Raw genomic sequence first — 18237 nt, forward strand, 5'->3', positions numbered from 1 at the left:
CCCTGACCCTGGACACGGGAGTGTGGTCAGAACCACATGATTATGCCCAGCTTCGCCTCTTTTATTTGAGTCAGAGTGTCTATCTGTCAAAATGAGGTCGATGCGGGTATAGGAATCATGTACTAATGAATGGAACGAAAAGTCCCTTTCAGTAGTGTTGAGAATACGCCATGTGTCATATATATCATATTTTCACAATTCCGTGTTGAGTGCAGGCATGCCGCTTCTCACCGTGGAGGTGCAATCCATCTTGGGGGCGGGGTTACGTTGAAATCGCCATATCAATAGCTTGTCCTGTCTGTGATAAAATGGTACGCATGACTGTGGAAGAAAGAGAGTTGTCTGCGATTAGGTACATATACTGAGGCTTTTGTAAAGGGCACATTGTTAAGCTTGCAGATCAGAATGAAATATGTACTATTTGAATCACTGATGGTGTAAGAGATCTGGAGGGCCATAGAAGATTTTATTGCAATGAGAACTCCCCTTTTTTTTTTTTTTTAGAAAAAATGAGCAAGGAATATGTTTGGGAAGGCACGATTCTTGATTCTGGGCACATCTGCAAGGAGCAGAATTTTTTCATTTTTAAAATCAAAAAACCCCCATATAATCCACCCATTTTCAAATCTGCACCCCTCAAACTATCAGAAGCAGCTTTTGGGAAGATTGTTTACCTCTTGAGATCTTCACAGTAATTAAATCAAAATGGAGGTGAAATTTATAATGTCAAATTTTGTCAGTTATACATTCATTTAGCCCTAAAATTTACACATTTCCAAAATAATAAAGAGAAATCCCACCTTACAATTTGTTGTGCAATTTCTCCCAAGTACAGAGATCCCCCACATGTGGCCGTTTTATGTTTTATGGGTGCACAGCAAGTCGCAGAAGGGAAGGAGTGCCCTGCAGCTGCCAGGATTTTAGTTTTTTTCGTTATTGGGGCCATGTGAAGGCTTTTTTTTTTTTTTTTTTTTTTTTTGCGGGATGAGATGCCTTTTCTAGTGTTGGGGTTTTATTGTTGAAAATTTAGGAACTTTGTTTTTGACGGCAGCAGTAGAAAAGCATCAACTCTGTACTGGATTATTTCCTTTTTTTTCTTGTTCACCATATAGCATAATAATCATGTTATCTTCATTCTATGGGTCGCTTCAATTACGGAGATACCATACTTTATTATATTTTACTAAATTTGCCAAATTAAACCCAAATGTGGGGAAAAATCTTTTGCATTGCCGTCTTCCAAGTGGCATCACATTTTTACATATTTGGCTATGGATCTGGTTCTTGGCTCTTTTTTTTTTCTGCAGGACATGTTGTACTTTGCAGCAGTATCATTCTGGAGTACACTTTGTATTTTATTTTTTGTGGGATTCAATAGGTAAAAATGATCATTTTTGGTCGGCTCACTAACGATTTACTTTTATTCTACTGATTGTTACGGATGCGGAGTGGTTTGTGTGTAATGATTTACACTTTTCCATGTGTTATGTCTCTTTATATGTTATGGGGCTTATGGGAATTTATTATTAATTTATAACTTTTTTTTTTTCCTGTTTCCACTAAGGGACATGTACGAGCAATCATACTGATGTATTAGCAGTGTCAGTCTATGCACATGCGTAGGCTGATACCGTGCCTTTAAGATGACGTCATCGACAACATCTTGCAGGTACTGCTGGCAGACAGCTGTGGGGTCCTGATCGGACCCCAGTGCTGCCATAGCAATGATCTGCGCCCCCCGAACATGGCGCAGGGGGGGCGATCGTGGGGGAAAGACTCCCCAATGGCAGGTTAAATGCTGCAGTCGTGCTGACCGCTGCATTTAATGGGTTAAACACCCGCGATTGGAGCCCACTCCCACCGCAGATGTTACACTGGGGTGTCGGGTATTGGTTACAGCCGGCACCCCGTGTATCCTGATGCCGCTTCGGCATCAGCTCTGTGTCTGATATATTTCACTGCACTTAGCGTCCGATATATTGGGTGATGGAGGCTAAATGTGCTTTTTTAGAGAAATTATAATCTGCCCTCAGGTCGGACATTACTTGTCCTCCGGCCGACTCTTCCCGCTCCTCCTCCAAAAATACTCAGTGTCACAGAATTTGTACCTGACTCAGAGGTACCTTATAATAGTAATAATCTTTATATAGTGCCATAAAATTACATAGCGCTTTACTAATCATAGGGGATATATACAAGTATATTACATTACAGAGTGAAAACATTCATATGGAACAATAGGAGTGAGGGCCCTGCTTGCAAGAGCTTACATTCACACAAGAGCTTGTATAATGGTCCAGCTGTTCTTTATGGGAACAGTATAAAATAATCAATAAAAATTCTGTTGCTAGAACCAGCCATCGGCTGCAATTTTATATACAAGGTCCAAGGTGAAAGTCGCTGCAGAGAAGCCTGGAGCTTTGTATATATCTGGTGTTTGCCGGATAAGCAACAGGAGGAGGAAATAGGATGGAGTAGTACAGACTGGAGGCATCCGTGTATAGTTTACTCTTAGTGCAGCAGCCAGGCTTGTCTTTCAGACCAGATTGTAGAGGAGAGAGTTTAGTGAGTGGAAGACCAATTAGTAGAAAGTTACAGTAGCCTAGTCAAGAGTGAATCAGAGCAACAATTGGCATTTTAGCGGTTTCAGTTGTCAGAAATGGGTGGATTCTCAATTTTTCTGAGATGCGTGCGGCAGGAGCGAGCAAGAGATTGAATGAATATATGTTGCAAAGAAGAGGTCAGAGTACAGCACAACCCCAAGACAACGGGCCTGCCTGCCGGCCTCGGTGCTATTGTGATCCCGCAGACTGAGATGGAGAAGTCGTGGTTTGGTCAGTTAGTAGATGATGGAAAGAGTTCAGAATTAGAAAAATTAAGTTTCAAAAAGCGAGAGGACATGATGTTACAGATGGCAGAGAGACAATCACTAGTGTTCTGAAATAAGGCAGGGGTGATGTTACTTGCAGAAGTATATAGCTGCTTATCATCAGCATAGTGATGATACTGGAAACCAAATCTGCTGATAGTTTGTCCGATGGGGCAGTATATAGGGAAAAGAGAAGAGGACCTAGGACTGAGCCCTGAGGATCCCCGACACTGAGAGGAAGATGAGAAGAGAAAGATCCAGAAAAGTAGACACAAAGTGCGGTCAGAGAGATAGGAAGAAACCCAAGAGAGTAGTGTGCTTTTTAGGCCAATGGAGCAAATCGTAGTCTGAGGATAAGCTAGTGGTCCACAGTTTTGAATGCTGCTGATAGAACTGGAAGAAGGAGTAGCGATAAGTCACCTTTGAAAATAGTGGTGAGGAGATCATTGGAGACTTTAGCAAGAGCTGCTTCAGTGGAGTGCATAGTACGAAAACCAGATTGTAGGGCGTCAAGGAGGGAGGTAGCTGAGAGATGGCGAGTTAGAAGAAGAAAAGACCAGATGTTCCAGGAGTTAGGAAATGAAAGGGAGATTAGAAACTGGTATGTAGTTGGTAGCACTGGATGGGTCCAGGGAAGGTTTCTTTAGTAATGGAAAAGATCAGATGAGAGCGGGGTTAAAGATTTTATTGCGGTGAGAAGTGACTGCTGGGGAAAGAGACTGTACCAGATGTGAGGGGATTGAGTCATAGGTAGTGAGTCAAGCAGAGGAATGGAGCCTGGACAATTCTTCCTCTGACTGGCTCAAAGGAAGAGAGCGAAGAAAGTAATGTACCGGAAGTAAAGGGATTAGTGGGGTGAGTGGATTGAGAAAATTTTTCATATCAAATCAATTTGATCTTTAAAGTAGGTGGCCCGATATACGATCTCAAGGTCTGTGACAGGTGGCTTTTGGTGTTAGTAAAGAGTGAAGAGTATCAAAGAGCCTATTAGGGTTTTTGGACTATAAGGTGCACTAAAAATCCTTTGAAATCAAAGGTGCGCCTTATAGTCCAGTGCGCCTTATATATGAACCGTACTTACAGACAATAGCTGCCTTGAACTGTGCACAGGTCTGCCACCTGCTGGTCATTCAGGTGCGCCTTATAATCTGGTGCACATTATATATGAACCTAGATATTTTAGCAGGCATTCATTGATGGTGCGCCCTATACTCTGGTGTGCCTTACAGTCCAAAAAATACTGCATTTATAGTATAATTCAACAATAATAGTAAAAATGGGTACCCATCCTAATAAAATTTTTCCTAGATCCACAATGGACTAGGGACTGAGAGAGAGGGGAGGGGGAAGATGTCTTAGTCTGCATCCTAAATTGAAACAAGTGTAAGTCAGGAAAGATATGTCTCCAGGATAGTAAGTATAGTCAGGTAGGTTAGTTTTACCTTAATCTCTGTTAGTGTGGATGTATCACATAACCAGAGCAGCGGGGATGTGCAAACCAATGGCTAAAGAATGATAATCATGAAAAAAATAGTATCAAATCTTCTATCTTTTTTATTTTAAATTAAATAGCACTAGCATAAAAACATTTAAAAAAGCAAATGGCCACATGAGCCATAACCCATTGCATAGATGTGTCTGATATGCACAATATGCTCACAGCCCCCACATGGTCCGGTATGGACAACCACGGGTGTGAATAAATACAGAGATCTAAGTCTTTAGGACTGGTTGTAAAGAAATATGCATAGGTCAAGAAATAAAGTGACAAGTGCCTCTCACAATGAGAATAAATACATCCTATGTCATGAGCAGTCAATCACATTTCGTCCAAATAGCATATAAATGATATCACCGTGTAAGCGTAGGGGGGGGTGGAAGATTGTGCCCCACGCGTTCCGCTTCCTCAGGGGTATATGTTAGTGTGGATGCTGGGAAAAGTTCTGGTGATGAGACAGAAGAGAGGAATTAGGTGTGGAAGCAGAAGTTACATACCGTATTTTTCGGACTATAAGACACACTGGACCATAAGACGCACCTAGGTTTTAGAGGAGGAAAAATAAGAAAAATGTTTTTTCCCCCAAATAGTATTCTAAAATATTTAATAAAGTAACCGGGCAGTGCAGCCTAGTTTCTCTTTGGAGAGGGGCAGGGGCGAGCAGCGCTCAGCCCCTCCTCCTCTCCGGGGCACCGCCATCTATCTTTAGATAGAATTATGCTGGCATGTAGTCAGGGGGTCTCAAGAACTACCAGAGCTGTATAGGTATGCATATATGTGACAATGGTCAGAAGAGCTTACAATCAATGAGGAGGACGACGACACAGGAGATGACACTGCTTGTACAATGACCACAAGAACTTACAATCTATGAGGAGGACGACGACACAGGAGATGACGGTGCTTGTACAATGGTCACAGGACTTTATAATCTATGAGGAGGACGACACAGGAGATGACAGTGCTTGTACAATGGTCACAGGAGCTTATAATCTATGAGGAGGAGGACATAGGAGGTGACAGTGCTTGTACAATGGCAACAAGAGCTTGCAATCTACCAGGGGGACAGCAGCCACTACAAACCCGGGCAACAAGTGGTTAAGAGTGTGATAGCAGAGACCTGGGGGAAGGGAGGACTTATCACTTATCTGATCCTGTGCTGGGAGAGAAGTTACAGGTCAGACACTGCAGCAGCACTGTACAGGTTCCTCTTCTCGCACAGTGCGGCAGCCTTCATCTTCTGTCTTCACTCTGAGCCTCCCGGGCTACTTACAAGCCAGCGGGGATTGGCCAGAGTCGGTGATTTTTCTCCTCCCCCCCCCCCTCTCTCTCTCCACTGCTGCTGTGCTCCTGCTGCTGCTCTGCCATAATTATCATTTATATCAGTGCACTGAGGAGGGCAGAGCGCAGGGGTGCTGCCATCCATTCCCTCAAGCAGTGGAGGGCTGAGGAGAGGAGCTGTGAAGGGCTGCGCTTCCCGCCTGCCGTTAGTTGGCAGAGCGCAGCCAGGTGTCCTACGTTCCCTCCTGCATCTACATCTGGACTATAAGACGCAACTGTTTTTTCCCCATTTTCTGAGGAAACACAGTGCGTCTTATAATCCAGAAAATACGGTAACTTCAGATGTCAGATGCTATGTTATTGGAACGGTAAATGTGTACTTACATGGTTGGTTGCTGCGAGCCCTGTGTGACGCGCTCATGCCGGCTTTGCGGCTATTTATGTTTAGGGAAGGATGAGCTGCGCGAGCGCCAGATTGTGGCGCATGCACAGTATATCTTATTCATACTCTGAGACATCGTGATTGGAACAGCGACTCTGAAGCCTGAGATAGGTATGTATCTTGGATGGAGAGGTGTGTGTATATATATATGTGTGTATATATATATATATATATATATGTGTGTGTGTATATATATATATATATATATGTGTGTATATATATATATATGTGTGTGTATATATATATATATGTGTGTATATATATATATGTGTGTGTATATATATATGTGTGTATATATATGTGTGTGTATATATATGTGTGTGTATGTATGTATATATGTATGTATATATATTGGTTTTAGTCTAGTTAACTAGGAAGAGTAGTATAATAATATCCTGGATGCTCATTTGTCTAAATGGGTAGGCCTATATGAGCTGGTATAGCAATGAACTTATCTATATGCAGTCTGTGAAAGAAAAAAATACTATACTGACAGAGGGAGTGTATAAATAATAAGACCCATAGTTGAATATGGTCGGGGATCAATGGTTTATAGTTTAGAGCTTGGTATAGGTAAAGTGAAGCATATAGTAACAATGAACCAGGAGGAATGGGATCTATGGAGGTATATGACTGTATATACCTATATTCTATAAGGGTATAAACTGGTGCTCATACAGAAATAATTAGAGATTGTCATAAATATTCGCGTGACGTGGCACAGTGATGCCAGCAACATTAATTATTTCATTTATGAAATGGAGATAGAAGGGAAAGCTGTGAAAGGGAATCATACTTGTTCTAGAGCAGCGGTTTTCAATCTGTGGGTCGCGACCCCGGCGGGCGTTGAATGACCAAAACACAGGGGTCGAGACTCTATTACTTTTTGCTGCGATTCACAGCAAAAGCGGAATAAAACGTGTGTAATAAGCACTCACTGCTTGAGGACCTGTCGGCTGCTGTATACAGGGGAAGCTGGAGGACCTGTGGTGGTGTCATCATCACATGACACTCCGACTTCTCCTCTACACAGACTCCCGTGGAACAGGACTGCTCTTCTCACAGTGAGGAGAAACTAGAACTTGAAGCAGCAGGGGACACACACCAAAACTGGGGGCAGGAATGGGTGGGTAAACTAGAACTGGTGGCAGGAGAGGGGGACCAAAACTGGGGGCAGGAGGGGGGCGCTAGAACTCTGGGAAGGAGGGGGGTGGCTAGAACTGGGGGAGGGAGGGAGAACTAGAACTAGGGGGTAGTTATATTCTTGTACAAAGGGGGCAGTATTATAGTAGTTATATTCTTGTACATAGGGGGCAGTATTATAGTAGTTATATTCTTGTACATAGGGGGCTGTATTATAGTAGTTATATTCCTGTACATAAGGGGCAGTAATAGAGTAGCTATATTCTTGTACATAGGTGGCAGTTTTTTAGTTGTATTCTTGTACATGGTTTGGGGTCACCGCAACATGAGGAACTGTATTGCGTGGTCACAGCATTAGAAAGGTTGAGAAACACTGTTCTAGAGATTTGTTTGGACCATATAGGCACATCGTGTTTAACTTAAAAATCCAATCGTTTTCTCTTTTAATCAATTGAGATAAGCGGTCTGGATTCCTTTAGGGATCTGCTCAATTGGAATGAGAGAGAGACTATTGATGTCACTATTATAGTGTTGGTGGTGTCGAGAGACCCTACGTAATTTTGCACCGGTGCCTGTTTATCCTTTCCCTCAATGATTGTGAGGTTCTACCGACGTACTGGAGTGGACAAGTACATTGGAATAAATGGATTACATAATCTGAGGCGCAATTGATGAAAGTGGTGATTTCAAATTGTTCACCGATTGGAAGATCCCTATACGATGTACCAAAATTTTGCTCGTAAGGCAGCAGTTGTTGTTACATTTGAAACTGCCCTTTAGCTCCGGAAAAAGGGTTTCATTGTCTTGTTGTGGTCTCAAGCTTTCGTAGGGGCCAGTTAGGTCTTAAGTGTAGGGGCTCTTCTGTATGTTAATTGTGGACGGGTGGGAAGAGTCTTCTGAAGGTATATATGGTGATGACATTGGGTCCTTTATCTGTGGTGATATCTTCCTTAATTCTTGACCCTAGACAATCTTTTTGGGCAAGTTTTTCGGTCTTCATGAAGCAGTCTTTGGTGTCCTGTGGATAGCCCTTTTCTTTAAAACGTTTTCGTAGAGTTTGTGATTGTTCGCAGAAGGTGGTGTCTTGGTGCAATTCTTCTTAATCCTCTTAAACTGGCTGTATGGTACATTGGTGAGCCAGCTCTTATAGTGGGCGCTATCAAATTCCAGAAAACTGTTTACATCCACTGATTTGAAATAGGTGCATGTAGATAGACCATCCAGTTGTTCGTTCACTGATATAAGGAGATCCAGAAATTCTATCTTGACTGCGGTGAAATTAAGTGTCAGGGTGATGCCTAATGAGTTAGAGTTGATGATTTAATCTTCAGTACCGTCCCAAATCAGGAACAGGTCATCTATGTACCTTCTGAATAATTTGATGTTCTTATAATGCGTACAGCTTGTGATAAATGTGGCCTCGAACTTGCCCATTTAAAGAGAACATATTGTGTTCAAGTATGAAGCAAATGCTTTGGGTTAAATAATCTACTTGTAATGAAGGTAGATTTGGGTCTCTTTCCAAGGTTTTGCGTACTGCCTCTACTCGTAGTTGATGTGTAATATTAGTGTACAATGAAGTCACATCTAAAGTGAGTAGTTTCATGGAGGGTTTCCATTGGAATCCATCCAATTTCAAGATTAACTATTAGGAATCTCTCAAGTATGTTGGCAAATTTTTAACGTACGGTTGCGTAAATGAGTCAACGTACTCTGAGAGTTTATCCCAGAAATGATGGGGCGTCCTGGTGGATTGATGGACTCCTTATGCATCTTAGACAGATGGTAAAACAGGGCCATCGTTGGGTTAGTAGGGACTATATAAAATCTCTTTCGTGTTTAGTTAGCCTTTGTTAAAGGCCTCCATAGTGGGTAATCCAGACTTGGGTCTGTGTTTAGTTGTATATAATATTCCTGGTCCAATAGAATTCTATCACTTTCTTTTAGGTAGTCGGTCTTGTTAAGTATTACAGTCCCCCTCCCCACCACCACCACCATTGTCCGCAGGTTTGACTATCAGGTCTTCATTATTCATTAGCCCCTTTAGCACTTTTTTTCTCTAATGGTGACAGTTTGTTCCTTGGTTCAGCATTGAAGGGGCTCTCTATAGATCTGAATTCAGTCAATATGGGGGCCCTGACTGTAAGTTGGGTTAAAATTAGCCAGTGGCCGTAGTGTGGTATGAATAAATGGATCTTGGGGTGTTTTCGGATCCATTCTACTTTTTGCCAAGTTGATAGCAAAGTGATGTTTCAGAGTAAGCTTAAGGATATAGATATTTAGGTCCATAAATAGCTCAAATTCCTTAGTGTTAGTGGTGGGAAAAATGAGAGGCCTTTACTTAAAAGGCTAGTTTCTGCACTGGATAGAACCTGGGAAGATAAATTTAAAAATTTAAACTAGTTTTGCAGAGTCTCCTGTGGGTTTCTCTTTTTTATGGTGCTTGGCACCTCCTCTATTCCCTCTGGTCTTTCTTTAATTTTTGTTCTCATGGGGTGTTGGGAGAAAATTGAAAAGGTAGCATACTGTTAGAAAGTGTCTCATTAATAGTCAGGGAATTGGATGGTTCTTCAAACTGGAAACTATTCACAGATGTGTTATAGACTGTGAGAATGGAGAGTTTACTCGCCGTGGGGAGAGGGAGTGTTTCGGTTTGCGAAATTCTATTGTTGGGGTCTTTTTGGGTAGACTCTAGAGGGGGTCAGTCGCATGTTGTTGTTTGGAGGTGTTTTTGTGGGTATTCGTATCTGTATTTTTATCTAGGGTGGTTTTAATGGACGTGTCAGCCATACTAGCGACAGACCCTTCGTTTTTGCGATCTGTCGGGGTCTGAGCACTGAGACCCTGACTGATCAGCAAGTTAGTCCCTATCCTGTGGATAAGGCCTAACATTTGTTCGTGTGAAAACCCTTTTAACTGTGAGGGCCTGATATCCCTGTATGCAATATGTAAGGAATTCACATGTGTTTTTTGTAGCTGTATTTTGTAAAAACTAGTGTTTTTGTGTGCAAACGCATGTGGACACTAATGATAATTCAAAACCTATGAATCAAGGTCAGGTGCTGGATCTACTAAGGCCCTAGCAGTGCCCCTGTGTATGTATGCTTGCATATACATATATATAATATATATTGTTACAGGTTGAAGTTAAAGGACACCTGTCATCAGGTCTGTGTCACTAGTCCTGTCACCTCTACCTGTTGGAGCAGCTCACAAGGATCCATCCCAGCCTTTATCTAGTTATTTCATACATTAATCATTGTAAAATCATCTATTTTTTATCATGTAAATGAGGCTGGTCACATGGTCAGAGGCAGTGATGTCACCCCTGTTACCCCTCCCCTCTCCTCCCCCTGCTCATGTCTGTGTGTAATGTATAGTAAAGTATTGCTGGTATCAGTGCTGCATCTTCTGACATGCTGCATCCTCCTAATATACAGGTGAGAGACACAGACATCAGCTACACATGAATCTGACATGTTCTGCTGTAACATGGCTGCCTGGAGCTGCTGTATCTCTCCTAAACACACACACACATGCACACACAGGCTGCAGGGGGCGTGGCCACCAGCACCAGGAAGCACATCATTATACAGCCTCACATCATTATACAGGCTGTCAGTCATGCACTGGGGGTGTGGCCACCAGCACCAGGAAGCACATCATTATACAGGCTGTCAGTCAAGCACTGGGGGTGTGGCTGTGCCTCCCACTCATGAATAGAGTGGACAGCTTGAATATGCTAATGCTTCATTGGACATTTCACAGGTCATTTGCATACAGCTTTAGGACCTCATTGCTTAGGTTTACAGGCATGTAGAGGGACAATGAAGGGATAGAGGCAATGCTCTCTAATGGCAGTTTATGAAAATATATTTAGTTTAGGGGGGTTATTTTGCATGACGGGTTCTCTTTAATGATTAGTATTATTTGAAAATAATAGACACAGAGAATGAGCTGGAACTGAGCATTTTGAGTTACATTTGTATATTGAATTAAAAAAAAACTTCACAATCTGGATGGACTTTTCTTGACCTGTCACCTTTCATTTTAGAATGTCTGTTGCAGTGCCTTCCCTCCCCTTATAATCAAGTATTCAGAAATTCCAGCAGCCTATCAAATGTGCCGTCCCCCGGAGGAGCTGCTTATGGAATATTTGTTGCAATTGCTACTCTTGGAGGTGGAGTCTATGTAAGTATCAAACTAGACTCTTTAACTGGAATAAAGATGTGTCTTGATTAAATATGCTTTGATTTGGCTGCAAAATATTGTCAATTAATTTGATTAATAGTCGCTACGCGGCTCTACGTTTGAACTGTGGCATTTCAACTGTGGTCTTAAAAAAACAAGTGCTTAAAAACATAAGCATTTTATAAGCATTTCTTTTTTTTAAATATTTAACTCTGGTTATCTCTGAGCCTAGTTAAGGATATTGAATCAAGACACACATACATGTGTATCTACTCAATAGTCAAAGTTAATGTCCTTGTCTAGAAAAAAAATAATAAATACAAAAGTTCTGCCTTTATGAAGGAACATTTAAAACCAAACTTTATTAAATGTATCGTAAAACTGCATATGCTGGAGCTATCAATAGCCGAATAAATGTGGAAGCCCAACATACAATTTCGTAATCAGGCTTGGATTCATAAGGGACCACCACTCACAGTACCTAACTAATCTGCAGTACTGCTGGGGTATTTGTCTACAGATGATATTTATGCATCTGCAACATCCCCCACCGGGGCCTAGACTTTTCTCTTGGGGCCTGGAGGCAGCCGGGGCCCAGAATACCAGAGTGGCTGGCGGTTGCGGCCTGGGCATGCTGTGTCACGGTGCTTGGTATGGGGACCGGAGGGCTGTCCTGCAGCCTTGCAGGTCTCCATTAGGTGGTGTATGCAAGAAATTAGATGAGGGAGAGGCTGTGCTGGTACTGGTTCTCCCTGGGGCAACGGCTTAGTGTCGGTAGTATGAGTCCCTGGTTGATGGATGGAGGCGCCCCTGATGGTGATATAGCCGTAGCAGGGACAACTAGCAGGGCAACATTGTGCAAAAATAACTTGCAGTTCTTTATTTGAACCAAAAGCCGGCAATGTGCCAAACAGAGGCCGGATTGTGAGACCGTCCAGATTACTGGAAAATGGTCATGGAGAGTGAACCTCAGGAGTTTTTTCACCAGCCCGGTTGCCGATACAGGCTGGGAGGTAGCTGTGTTCAATGCTGGAAGCTGCAGCTTTAATCCTAGGTTGGCTGACACGGTATCTCTCACTGTGTGTGCTCAGGTAAATGATCTAGATCAGTGGTGGCGAACCTATGGCACGGGTACCAGAGGCGGCACTCAGAGCCCTTTCTGTAGGCACCCAGCGCACCAGACAGGACTCAAAGAACCTTCCCGCAGTTCCAAGCAACTTTAAAGATGCTGCTTTCAGTCATATTTTGATACTTACTTCGCTACTTGGGACTGTAGGAAGAGGGAGAATGAGTAGACAGGGGCGAATTATCTTGGGTCGGCCTCCTACTGGCCCCACAATTTTCTTTGTGTACAGTGGGACACTGGAAAGAAGCTAAAATGATGCTGTCCTCAGGAGACTAATATGATTGAAAGTTGTTGAAAAGGGAGCAATAAGTTACTGCCTTCATTTTTGTTTGGCACCTCACAGTAAATAAGGGGGGTTTTGGGTTGCAGTTTGGGCACTCGGCCGCTAAAAGGTTCGCCATCACTGATCTAGATGCTCCTCAGTTAGGAACTGGATCCCAAGAGCTGTTCATGAGGTGAGAGCTCAGCACTAGCTAACTGTCAGCACTAACTGTCACTTCTCATCAGCCCCTGGTCAGGTGGTCTCACTCTCTAATCACACTCCAGTTGCAAAGGTGGAACATCATTGGATGACATCAGTAAAACAGGTTAACCCTTGCCTATCCAGGCAGTATCTACCGCTGCATATTACTTCTTGGTATACTGAATGGTACAAGGGACTTATTTGCAACCACTTCTCTGCCATGCGCATTGGGAGGGATGTTGCACATCCACATCACACCCCCTATATTCAAACAGGATGCTAGAGAGTTATTGCATATTTGTTCCACTGTATTCACAGTTCAAAGGTGCACACATGTTTCCACTAAAGTACTTGTACACGATTGTCTAGTGTGTATTGGGGTATATCGCGTTTCCCTGCCAATTAAAGTTTATCAGAGGTAGGGTATCAGTGCCCTATACACGACACTGCAAAATAGATTGGCTAGGTCCTATTGGATGTCCCGTTCTGACACAGTTCCCTAGTCATTGTCCATGTCATTGTCCATATTTTGCCGTGCCGTGTATACTGATACCCTACCTCTGTTGAACTGTAATCGGCAGGGAAACGCGTCAGGTGTAATTACAAAGGTGTAAATTACATATAGTTGGCGATAATCATGACACCTTTTAGGGAATGTTCTTTTAAATATTGCATGTTGGTGATGTTTTGGAGCTATAATGTGAACCTGAATACCCCAATACACACTAGACAAAGTTCTACAGTGGCACAAATATGCATTAACTCTCTAGCATCCTGTTTGATGTTTTTTTCTGTAGATAAATACAGGCGGTCCCCTACTTAAGGACACCCGACTTACAGACAACCCATAGTTACAGACGGACCCCTCTGCCCAATGTGACCACTGGATGTTACTATAGTCCCAGACTACAATGATCAGCTGTAAGGTGTCTGTAATGAAGCTTTATTGATAATACTTGGTCCCATTACAGCAAAAAAATTTTGAAACTCCAATTGTCACAGGTGCAAAAAAAAAAAAATTTGTCTGGAACTACAATTAGAAAATATACAGTTCCGACTTACATACAAATTCACCTTAAGAACAAACTTACGGAATCTATCTTGTACGTAACCTGGGGACTGCCTGTACCCTAGCAGTACTGCAGATTAGTTAGGTGCTGTGAGTGGTGGTCCCTTATGAATTCAAGCCTGTTGTATGTATGTTGGGCTTCCACGTTTATTCAGCTACTGATGGCTCCAGCATATACAGTTTGTATTGTATTAAATGTTTTAAATGTTCCTTCATACAGGCAGTATTTACGTATTTACAGTTTAGTATATTGAGTTTACAACTATATAAAGTTCTTAAAGAAAATCTGATTTGCTGATGGTAGTCCACTTGTACTTGAATGTGTTTCTCTTATTCTTTGTGGATCTTGGAATACCCTGATTTTCACGTGTCGGGTGCAGGTACATGGAGAGGGTTCATGGGCTGAGCACTCATCATAGTCTGTAAGTCTTTGCTGCATCTTGCCGGAAATAATCTTGCCAAGATGATCTTGACGGCCATCTTGTGGAGTGGCAATGCGTTGCTATGACAGCATCGGGTCTTCCAAAGACCCGAGGCTTTTTTTTTTTTTAACCCATTCGTTACAATGTGCTAATTGCACATTGTAAAGAATATGGAAGAAAATCCCCATATACTGCCATACTGTAGTATGGCTGAATATGGTAGGATCGATCTGACAACCTAAAGTACCCTAGGGAGTCTGAAAAATAGTAAAAATTAAAAAAAAAAAGTTTTAAAAAGTATAATACAAAACCTAAAAATTCTAATCACCCCCTTTTTCCTAGAAGTCATATAAATGTAAATAAACAGTAAAAATCATAAACACATTAGGTACTGCCACGTCCGAAAATGCCAGATCTATCAAAATATGCTTTTTCACTGCGTTTAACCACATAACGGAAAATAGCGCCCAAAGTCGAAAATGGCACTTTTTTGCTGTCTTTTAAAAAATATGAAAAATTCAATTAAAAGTGATCAAACGGTCGTATAGTTCCAAAAATTATAGCATTGAAAATGTCATAAAAAGTCAAAAAATGACACCACCCACAGCTCCGTAAAAAGTTAGAAGCGCTAGAAGATGGCAAAATAAAAAAAAAAACCCATAAGAAAACTGCACAGATGCGTTTTTTCACCATTTTCACTGCATTTGGATTTTTTTTACCCCCACTTCCCGGTACACGAGATGGAATATTCAATACAATTACTATGAGGTGTAATTTGTAAAGCAGAAAACAAGCAGTCACAGAGCTCTTTACGTGTAAAAATAAATTCCATTCCTTCCTCACTCTACCTTACTACCCCCTTACCCTCCCATAATTTTAAATTCCTGTTCTTACAGTTGGTGATTGCCCCGGGGAGCCCTTTGTGATGTATATCATCCTATGTGACTCTTGTTTGATTTGTTTATTTGAAATGTAATAAGGACTGCATTCCTGTTCTGCTTTTTGTACTTTGGCTACTAATGAAACAAATGTAAAAAAAAAAAAAAAGGGCCCGGTCGTTAAGGGGTTAAAATTAGCACTGCAGGCTAATTTTCATATTTTTAACATCTAATTTTTGTTATATTCGGGGCATTTCTGAGTATAAAATAAACAGCTCAATGAAGAAACACACATGCAAGTACAATTATTACTTATCAGTGAATCTGACGGTAGATTTCCTGGTAAAACTAATGGTTAATCTTTTGTTTTTTCCCTTTTAGGTGTACAGAACCCTACACCGAGATAAATCACGATTTCACGACAGGCTCTCAACTATTAACTCAATAAGAGAAAGTATAGGTCAGTATACTTTATAGTGGTGTGTGTTTAGTAATGAGAAGCGTTGATTGACAGTTATGGATTTTCAGAAAGGATATTGGGATAGTTAAACAATATTTGCTTGCTAAACGTTTGAAAATGCAGCATCACAAATGTACTGTGGGCTTCCTCTTTCGATGAGAAATGAAGCTGAGACATGACCCCCAGCTTCATTGATCATTCACTGTACCCACAGTGAATGCTCAGAGAAGCTGGAGTGTATTACTCTGGCTTCATTGCGCACTGCGCAGGCATAGAGCGCTCCGGAGCAGGTACATATTAGGCTGCATTCACACACATGTATGGGGGACGTATATGCGGCCGATATACGTCCCCCATAGTAGACCTGGAAAAGATAGGACATGTCCTATTTTTTCCCGTATTACGGTGCCGTGGCCCATATCTTCCTTTGGAGAGGGGTAGGGGTGAGAGGCGCCTACCTCCTCCTCCTCTCCCTGCGCTGCCGTGTGCCCGCCGGCGGGCACACGGCAGTGTGCATGTAGCCTTAATTTGTGTGTGTGTGTGTGTGTGTTTTTTTTATTTTTTTTTTTTTTATTAGAAACCATACAGGGACACTGAAATAAAGGTCTTTATGCTACTTAGAAGGTCTTTATGGGACCATCTAAGTAGCAAATTTTAGCTTATTAAGGCTCTAACCCCTTTTGTAACCCAGTTTCTTTGCCTTTTGTTTATGGGCCTTATTTCGATTTTTAAAATATTTTTATTTAGAATGTAGAGTGTCTTTATAGTAGATAAAGTTGAATAAAGGCACACCTATAAAAATAGTTCTGGGGTCATAAAGAATCTCCCCTTTAATTTTGCACCAAAATGTTGTTTCCTGGTGTCGCATACACAAAGATATCCACTTTTAATGTTTCAATTGGAAATGGGAGCTATATTCACACTGAAAAGCTTAAAATCACACTACATTTAGTGCTTTCTGACCACTGCATTAACTATGTATGGAGGACTGCTTGTTCAGTTTTTCTCTTAATTCCCACAGACTTTGAGGGGGCTGTCATAGCTAGCTGTTGCATAAACATCTTAGCTGGGAATACATGGTTTAACTGTGGAACTCTGTAGCCTCCTTTTGTTAATGTAAAATGAACTGCTCTTTTTACAGCAGAAAGAACGGATAGTTCCTTTAGCAAAGGTAAGTACTGCGATATATATGTTTGTTGTTTGTTGTTTTTAATGAACTAAAGTTTTCTCGGTCGTCCGACCTGGGTATAGGGGCGAAAGACTAATCGAACATTGGCATCTATCTGGTGTTAACTTCAGTGGCAAAATATTTATTTTTGCAGAACAAGTCGAATTCAAAGAGGCTGATACTGACAAACAAGGTAAGAAATTGGGGTACTGTAATTGTACAAAGTACTGTATTATACTGTCTGCCTCTTCTGCATTTGTATGAACTGAGATAAAATCTTCCAGAAAAGCAACGAGGAGAAGCGGTTTTGCCGTCCCATGTACCGTTTCTTCTTATTGGGGGAGGTACTGCTTCATTTGCTGCAGCACGTTCCATACGTGCAAAAGATCCAGGTGCAAAGGTAAGTGTTTCTTTTTATCAGCTTTGTTATGTCTTTTTCCTGTAGCTTAAAGGAAATCGGCAACTTGCTGAAAGTGGTTTTTAGGTGAGATCGCTCGCCAGTCGTTGGGTCCACTGTGATCACAGATCTCATCTTTATTAGTTCCAGGAACAGCCTGGTGGCAGAGGTATACAGTTTAAAATGGGTGCTAATACTGCCTGTAGCTCCTTAGAAGAGCTCCTCATTACTTAATTGTGCATGCCTCTTGCGTACGTGAGCCAGCATTCATGCAGGATCCAATGATTGCTGAGCTCACCTAAAAAGCAATTGGTTTGTTTTGTTTAAATGGAAGTTGTCAGCATAAGCTGACCTAATAAACCACAACCTGTATGTTGTCAGTGAAAAAAAGCACATTTCAGATCACATGTTTTTCATAGTCCAGCATGGTGGCAACGCCGAGGAAATTGACTTCGAAGTGAGACTAAAATTGTTTGTGTAAGGTGGAGAGTTTAGCACTGAAGTTATAGTATCATAGTTTATACGGTTGACAAAAGACACTTTTCCATCAAGTTCAACCGAGCAAGGGAAGGGATTGCATGAAGGGATTAGGGGGAACAATTCTATAGAATATAACCATCAATGTTATTTAGGTGTAAAAAGGCATCTAGACCCTTCTTGAAGCTCTCTCTGTCCCTGCTGTGACCAAGCAAGCTATTCCACAGATTCACAGTTCTCATAGTAAAAAAGCCCTGTCGTCGCTGGTGATTGAACCTTGATTTCTCCAGACGGAGACAGGGCCCCCTTGTCTTTTGATGTGATTTAATCCAAAAAAATTTACTACCATATAT

General features: G+C 41.7%; 1 protein-coding gene across 6 annotated transcripts in view; it reads left to right on the forward strand.

Moving 5' to 3' along the window:
• AIFM1 (apoptosis inducing factor mitochondria associated 1) overlaps positions 1-18237 on the forward strand; it is a 106022-nt gene that overhangs the window by 25079 nt on the left and 62706 nt on the right. The window contains exons 2-6 of one of the 6 annotated variants that reach the window (XM_072123654.1): positions 11288-11424; positions 15764-15842; positions 16984-17013; positions 17165-17203; positions 17295-17410. In XM_072123654.1, coding sequence (XP_071979755.1) covers positions 11288-11424; positions 15764-15842; positions 16984-17013; positions 17165-17203; positions 17295-17410 — 401 coding nt within the window. The remainder of the gene's footprint in view (positions 1-11287; positions 11425-15763; positions 15843-16983; positions 17014-17164; positions 17204-17294; positions 17411-18237) is intronic. The other 5 variants (XM_072123656.1, XM_072123659.1, XM_072123658.1 and 2 more) reach the window with 5 other exon arrangements.

Source organism: Engystomops pustulosus, chromosome 9 (genome assembly GCF_040894005.1).
Source record: "Engystomops pustulosus chromosome 9, aEngPut4.maternal, whole genome shotgun sequence".
NCBI classification, from domain to species: domain Eukaryota; kingdom Metazoa; phylum Chordata; class Amphibia; order Anura; family Leptodactylidae; genus Engystomops; species Engystomops pustulosus.